This window comes from Neovison vison, chromosome 13, assembly GCF_020171115.1.
Source record: "Neovison vison isolate M4711 chromosome 13, ASM_NN_V1, whole genome shotgun sequence".
Classification (NCBI taxonomy): Eukaryota; Metazoa; Chordata; class Mammalia; order Carnivora; family Mustelidae; genus Neogale; species Neogale vison.
In genome coordinates, this window is record NC_058103.1 from 116,769,956 (window position 1) to 116,777,777 (window position 7,822).

At 57.8% G+C, this 7,822-nt stretch overlaps 1 protein-coding gene across 1 annotated transcript in view; it reads left to right on the top strand.

Annotated features, from left to right (window-relative positions):
• The window catches only part of ARID3B (AT-rich interaction domain 3B), a 55,538-nt gene extending 48,183 nt beyond the window's left edge, over nucleotides 1–7,355 (top strand). Inside the window, exons 6-9 of the mRNA XM_044232157.1 lie at nucleotides 754–1,037; nucleotides 1,144–1,398; nucleotides 2,766–2,864; nucleotides 4,908–7,355. Coding sequence (XP_044088092.1) covers nucleotides 754–1,037; nucleotides 1,144–1,398; nucleotides 2,766–2,864; nucleotides 4,908–5,071 — 802 coding nt within the window. The 3' untranslated portion in view covers nucleotides 5,072–7,355. The remainder of the gene's footprint in view (nucleotides 1–753; nucleotides 1,038–1,143; nucleotides 1,399–2,765; nucleotides 2,865–4,907) is intronic.
• The last annotated feature ends 467 nt before the right edge of the window (nucleotides 7,356–7,822 follow it).

The following is a 7,822-nucleotide window of genomic DNA, read 5'->3' on the forward strand; positions in this document are numbered from 1 at the left end:
AAAGGTTTGATCAAGGTCATACCGGCTAGTAGTGGTAGAACTGAGATTCCCCCCTGGGCTTCTGGCCTGTAGCCACTCTTTCCAGGACATTGTTTCTGACCAGACACCTCCGCCCTAAGCCTAGCCCCTCCTACCCGACACTCCGCCTGCCCAGCAACAGAGGACCTGGGATTTGGACCTATTTTCATCATCATCTGAGTTAATTATAGGGGTCATAGGAGCAAGGGAACCAAGAGTAGCATCAGAGAGTGAGGGCTGAGGGGAATCCAATCACTGCTCTCTGGAGACTAAGGAATGAGCATCAGTGAGGCAGTACGCTAGAAAGAAGGGCTCCTTCTCTCAAGGTTCTTGGATAGAGAAGTGCTTCTTACGAAATGCAAAGAAGGACAGGAAACATTGCTCCTACCTGACCTGGCTGACTCAGAATGGTGAGGGCATCTAGGAGCCAGGATGACATTACAAAAACGTGTCTAAACAGCACCTAAAATGGTGCCAAAACAAACAGAAAACGGGAGTGAAGATGTCCTTTCTTTCTTTTAAAGAACAGTTTCCTCCAGTTGGAGCAGAGTTTTGGTACAGTGTTGAGTAGCAGCTGGAAGGGCCTGGGACAGGGCATCCGGCCACCCTGGACCTTCTCTTCTGCCAAGTGACCCTGTGTCCCAGAGGCCTGTCCCACAGAGAGCCATAAACTTAAACTGGGTGGCCTCTGGTACCGTTCTGGATTATTCTCCTCCCTTCCTTCCTTCCCTCCAGGTACATGAAGTATCTCTATGCCTATGAGTGTGAGAAGAAAGCTTTGAGCTCCCCAGCCGAGCTCCAGGCAGCCATTGACGGCAACCGGAGGGAGGGCCGGCGGCCTAGCTACAGCTCCTCCCTCCTTGGCTACTCGCCTGCTGCCGCCGCCGCCGCTGCCACTGCTGGGGCCCCTGCCCTTCTCTCCCCACCCAAGATCCGCTTCCCCATCCTCGGGCTGGGCTCCAGTAGTGGTGCCAACGCCAGCAGCCCTCGGATATCCCCAGCAGCCACTCTCAGGAAAGGTCTGCAGGGCCCAGCGGGGAGGAGGGTGGGCAGGGCGGGAGTGGCAGAGCCCACTGTCAGGTGGGGAAGAGGGTTGTGAATCCGTGAATCTGGTGCCTTTGCCAGGTGATGGAGTCCCGGTGACGACAGTGCCCGTGCCAAATCGCCTGGCTGTGCCCGTGAGCTTGGCAGGCCAGCAGGCCGGTACCCGGACGGCCACGCTGGAGCAGCTGCGGGAGCGGCTGGAGTCAGGGGAACCCCCCGAGAAGAAGGCACCCCGGCTGTCAGAGGAGGAGCAGCGCCTGGTGCAGCAGGCCTTCCAGCGCAGCCTGTTTACCATGGCACGGCAGTTGCCCATGAAGATCAGGATCAACGGCAGGGGTGAGCGCTGGGCCCTGGGCAGGGCCTCCCCCGTTTTGGGTGCTGACCTGGGCTCCCCTGAGGGGCCCGTTTACCTCCCAGAACCATCTTAGGGCCAGAAAGCCACATGGGGCTTCTGTGGCCACTGGGACCTCAGCTCACCAAGCTGACCAGAAATTGCCTCAGGCAGCACCCTGTTCTCCGGCCAAAAAAAGGAGTTCTAGGAGGAGGAGGGGCCAGAGGCCCTCAGGGACAGCTGCTGTGCTTCTCTTCCTCACTAGCCTTTTGATCTGTCCAAATGAAAGGGCTTAGCCTTCCCCTGCAGTGCCTCCCCGGATGTAGATCTGGGCTGTGGGCGGAAGGCAGCATCTCCACAAGGAGGCCAAGTGCCTCAGGCCAGGTTGCCTGTGACCCTCCGAACCATGGGGAAAGAGGAAATACAAGTTTGGCAGCATCGTTGACATCCTTCCCTTCCCCTCCTCATTTTTCAAGTGCCCTGCCTTCTCCTCTCCAGAATCATACACTCCATGCCCCTTGTTCCTCCTTTCTCCCCCCAACCTCATGCACATTTTCTTTGCTATTCTTGCCCTTGACTCTATCGCAGAACAAACTTGAGCAAGCACGTGATGGGAAGAAGTCAGGTGTGGAGGGAGCTGTGCGTATTTGCTGGCACTCCCTGACCCCTGTCCCCAGCTGAGGAGCAGAAGGACGCTGGCAGCAACAGCTCCGCTCTGTTCCCTCCCCTCTCAGGGCTGGTGCCTCTGGTCCTGCAGCAGCCAGACATGAAAAACAGCTCATCTGGAAGAATTCTTGGCTGCATGGTGAAAGGGCAGAGTCTGGGGTGAGCCAGGCAGAGGCCCTGGGTGCCAGCACCTGCAGCTTTGTACAGATGGTCAGGTTGAAATGGGTTATAGGTGCCAGCCCCACACTGGGTAGGCAGACCCTCTCCTTGAGGACCCAGCCCACTTAAGGAGAGAAGGAGAAGGAAAGGCAGGTTCTCCAAGGTAGTGACTAGGTCTTCCTCATCTCCGGTTCCCCAGCCCGATGGGTGGTGGGTGCTTAGTTAGGGTGACCAAATCCCGTTGAAGGTGTTAGTGTATAGCTGGGAGCTAGGTCAGTGCCTTACTGCCTGCGATCCCTTCCCTTGGACACCAGAGGAGTGGGGGAGTAAGTGGCTCAGCCGAGAACAGAGAAAGCAAGTGATAGGCCATTGGCAAGCCTGGGTTCTCTTGCCAGATCTGACCCTCAGGAGAAGGTTGTAAGGATGCTTTCTGGATGTGGGAGGCCTCGGCCAGCGTGGCCAGTCCAGGAGAGCGGGAGGGCCTCGGAGAGGACACCGCAGTGCTAGGAGGCCTGACCCGGCCTGCTGTCTCCCTTGTCCCCAGCAGAAGACAGATCGGAGGCCTCGGCTGCAGCACTGAACCTGGCCACAGGCAGCATCGGGAGCATCAACATGTCTGTGGACATCGATGGCACCACCTATGCAGGTAAGGCTCTCGGAGCTGTCAGGGGGGCCACGGCATGGTGGCCCTGGCTGGCCCTGCTTGTCACGCTCCTGTCTGAACCCTTTCCTAGGGCTAGCTTTCTTTATGTAGTCTCAAGGGTTAAATGGTTTTTCCAGCCTTGGAGAAGCTGAGGGTTGCTAATGGGATGACAGGTTCTCCCCCAACCAGCTTTGACAGAACCATAGAAACCCTCCGTCTGACCCTTTTGACCAATGGCTGGCTTGTTAATAGCAACTGTCCTTGAGTGTGAAGCTCTGTAATCTACTCCATCCCCTTTCCCTAAATATCATGTCCTGAGCCACCTCCGCCACTGCTGTCAGGGTCCTGTGACGCACCGCCCTCCTCCAACTGGCTCAAGCCCGCTCTCCCTGAACACGGCCTGTTGTTCCCTTTGTTCACAACAGACCAAGGGCTGACAGGCAGGTGGAGGAATCTGAGTGTGGCTGAAGCAGCTCCTGTGTGTAGGATCCCACCCAGTCCTTCCCAGTTGTCCCTCTCAGTCTAGTTGGGCAGTGGTTTGTTTGTTGGCTGGTGGGTTTAGCACCTCCACCAGGTCTTTGCAGTTGCTAGAAACCAGCCCTTTCCCCAGCCCCATGTCTTTGGTTTAGGTGTGCGTTTGGGCACGAGCCTGCCGACTCTTGCTACGAGCAGCTTGATGGGTGGGCCAGGGGAGCCCAGTCCTGCTGGCCTCGTGTTAGATGGCGGGCCCGGGACGTGCCCCATGGAGGGTCTTAAAGCTGCACCTTCCATCACCCTGGGGCATTTCCTCAGGAAGTGCTCTGTCCTTTGAATGCTCCTCTTCTGAGAGCTGGGTACAGGGCCCCCGTGGGGCCGCACTGCAGGCCTCGTGCTCTGGCTGGCTCTCTGCTGGGCCACTGGCGCTGGGCCTTGGCGCTGCAGCCCAGGAATAGCCAGAGTTCCTGGAGGGCAGCCTGCAGAGACACAGTAAGGCCAGTCAGATGGGGAAGGCCTCTGCCTGACATGGGGGGCCCCCCTCGAGGAGACCAGGTGAGCCAGCAGGCAAGACCTAGGTGTCCTTTGCTATCTGGTGGTGTTCGATGGTCTAGGAGTCTGGGAGGCTGTGAGTGGGTCCACGGAGAAAGCAGGGAAGGGGATCTGTGTCTGGAACTAATAATGCTGTCATCCTCTCTCAGGAGAAAGGAGGGAATAAATGCCTCCTTCTCTCAGAACGGGGAGCAGTCAGAAGAGAGCTGAAGGTTCCCCTGTTGAGCCCTGGTCCCCTGTTCCCACCTGTGCCCTTTGTCAGTGGGTGTGCAAGTTGCACTGGCCAGGAACCAGGAAGTTGTCCCCGAAAGCCCCCAGAGCCGCTTGGACCCTACTACTCTGCTCTCTGCCCCCTCTTGCTGCCTCGCACCCCACTGCCCTGGTTTGGGCCTCTCCCCGCTGTTGGAGTAGCTTCCTGGCAGGCCCCAATTCCTCCCAGCCCTACAGAGAGCATTTTAAAACACAGATCTCATCATGTCCCTCTTCTAAAAACCCTCAGGGGCGTCCCCATCACCAAGGTGCAGGGTGAGACCCTTACCCCAAGAGGCATACAGGCCTCCTGTCTCTGTGGCCTCCCCAGCGGGCACTCGCCTTCTGCACCCCTCCTCCTGCTCATGAGTCCCTGCTGCCAGGCAGCCTCCCCGCCACAGCCCTGCCTGGCTCTGCTCTGCCTGGCACGCCAGCCCTTCCTCTGATGCTTTCTGCCATCCCAGGCACACTCTCCTCCTCCGGAGCCTTTCCTGACTAGCCGGGCCCTGCCTTCTGAGCCCTGCTCTTGGTTCCTTCCATCCCCCATCCCACTGCACCCACGCGGCACTGGGGACGTCTCCTCAAAAGCATGGCTTACTTACCTCTCTGCCCCCTGGCCGGTCCTGGAGCACCTGAAGGGGGAAGGTGGAAGGCATGCGGGACTTGGTCGGAGGCGCAGGGTGCGGAGGGGCGCACACCTGCGGGGCCAGAGCGCACAGGCCCCATGTCTCCTCAGCTGCTCACACCCACTACCCCCCACCGCCCCTGCAGGTGTGCTGTTCGCCCAGAAGCCTGTGGTCCACCTGATCGCGGGGCCCACCCCCCAGAGCGTGGGTGGCAGCGCCAGCGGCAGCAGCAGCTCTCACTGCTCACCAAGTCCTACCTCGTCCCGGGGCACCCCCAGCGCCGAGCCCTCCACCAGCTGGTCCCTCTGAGGGGCAGGACCCAGCTCCCCATGCCCCACTCTCCTGTCGAGAGTAAAGGAGGTTGATGCACAGAATTTACCTCATCTCACGGAGCCCATGTCAAACACCATTTGGCCAGACTAGAGTTTGGACGTGTCCGTCTGTCCAGGCTTCGTTCAGGTCCTGCTGTACTCTGGGGACAGGGAGAGGCTGCAGGGGCAGGACAGGGCAGCGTTGTCCAATCAGGGATCGTCCTGGAGAACCGGGCGGGGTCTGCCGGCATCCAGCTTCCTTCCTCCTTGGTTCCCAGGCCACCTCCCGTCCGGGGCATGGTGTATCGACAATCTGTAAGCCGGCACAGGGCTGGAGGCCCTGCACAGCCCTTCCCCTTTAATTTATTGCCCTTCTCCTTCCCTCTGTCATGACCCCAGGGTCACTGGCCTCTTCCCTTGCTCAGTCCTCCGATCTTTAACTCCCATGTGGGGCTGTGAGAGCTGAAGACCATGCCTTTGTGGCCCTTCACTCCCGAGCATGGGATGGGGCCCTCCTAACCTGCCTTCCCTACCATGTTTGGTTCCAGGGGTGTGGGTCCCTCAAATTCAAGTCTTGAGACAGTTCTCAGGGCCCTATACTCCCCTTTTAGTGGTCCCAGGAAGGGGCACACAAAGGCAGTCCTCAAGGTCCAGGGCTTACTGGTTACCTGCTGAGGGAGAAGCAGAGCCACAGGGGGCTGCCCAGGCAGGCCCTGGCACCCGTTTCACACTGACCCTTTTCTGGCCCTCCCAGACCTCACGCCTTCACTCACCCTTGTTGGCCAGCTCTCCCAAGAACAGCCCACTTGTCCCTCGGGCCCTCCCTTCTCATGGGTTCACCTCAGCCCCAGCATCCCCAGACCTGCTGACGTCAGGTTCATTGAAATACCTCAGATTTGTAATTGTTGATGTTCTTCAGGAAGTATTTGCATCTCTGAAATCCTTTTTATATGTGTTTTGCTGACTTTTTTGTTTTTAATTTTTATTGTTGTTATTGTAGCACCAAAGAAATGAAAGCAGATTACCCCCAAAGCCGAGCAAACATTTGGTACCCCAGCCCCTCCAGCCCTTTGCTAAGACCCCAGTGAGGAGGCGGGAGGCAGGCAGGAGAGATGACTCAGGGATCACAGTGGTGGGGAAGGCGGTGGAATAAGAGGCCTGTGCTCTCGAAGGTTGGGTCCTGAGACCACACAGTTCAGGAGATGGCCCTGACCCATTTCATGCTAGAGCAGGGCTTGTCCCACACCCCTCCCTGGCTCCCCAGGATGGGGACAGAATGGTTGCCCTTCACTCAGCATTCCCATCTCAGGGTAGGGGCAGGCCAGAGAGGCTGAGCCGCCCCAGGGGATAAGGGGATGCTCTTAGAAGAGGGGAGAACTCCGTCCTCCTCTGGGACCCTGGGCTGGAGCAGGCTGCTTCGGTGTTGGAAAGATGACTTATTGCCACGCAAGGCTCACCTCTCATTGAGTAGGCCCTGCAGAGCTCCTGGAACACCACCCACTGTAACGTCATCAGGCTCTGGTGGTGACAGGCCACGCCGCCTGCAGGAGCCCTCGCATGACTAGCATTCTGCCCTATAAAAGGAAAGGGAAATCAAAAGCTTGAGCACAAAACAGCTACCTCAGCCTGGTGAGCTGCAGCTCTGCTGGACTGCCATCTTCTCGCCCCTTCCCCAGCCTTCCACGCGCTCGCTTTCCCACACACACTCTCACACAGCCCTGCCGCTGGGGCCTGACCCTCTTCTGGCCTCAGGAGCCTTCCCACCTTGCCCACTCTGGTGGGCAGAGAAGGGCCTCTGGGATCTGGTGCCATGAAGGAGCCCAGTTGGCTGGCGCTGGGCCCACCTGAAAGTGTCGCAGCATTTGGCCAGTTTGTCTTTCTCAGGGGTTTGGTCACGAAGGATGGACTCTTCCCAGCCAGAGGATGCAGGGACAGCATACTGAGGTTTTCTGGTCATTAGATCCTCTCCCCTTCCCCAGGCAGCTTGAAAGCCCAAGAGTGGGGATGCCAGCAGGTGTCCCAGGAGCAGGGACCCTGGCAAGAGAAGCTTTCCCGGAAGGCCTCAGGGCAGGCTGTGGGCCAGGACTGCTCCGGCCCCTCCCCTCCCCTCCCTGTCTCTCTGTACTCTGGCCAGGAAAATGTGCTAGCACATGAGTAGCCTAGGCAGTGATAAATACCTCAGATGTCCTCTTGCAGCAAGTGTCTGTATATGTGGTGGTTTTTTTCTATCCTACATGTTCTCGAATGTTTATATTTCAATAAACCTCTACCTCTTCACACAAGCAGGTCTCTCGGGTGCTTTCTGTGACTGTCTAAGACAAGAGGGCAGCAAGACCCCAGAATGCTCAGCCCTTTTTTCTGCCATGAGGCACATCCTGTGGCTACAGCTCAGTGTCGGTGCAACCAAAAGAAGTGGGCAGGGCGGGAAAGCATGGGGGATCTCTAACTGCCCTCTTCCGCAACAATGCATACCCCACCTGTCCGTGCAGCCCTCTGAGGCAGAGGGGGAACTCTTTGCTATTTGGAAGTACTAGCAAATGCAGGAGACACTGGGACAGCCTCGAGCCTCTCTCGCTGATTTCTAAAGACCTTTTGAAAGAAATGATGAGTCCTTTAGTGTTTTGTTTTGTTTTTTAAGATTTTTTTTATTGATTTGAGTGAGAGAGAGAGCAGAAGTTGGAGGAAGATGGAGAAGCAGATGGCCTGCAGAGCAGGGAGCCCAACTCGGGGCTCAAATCTGAGCACCCCA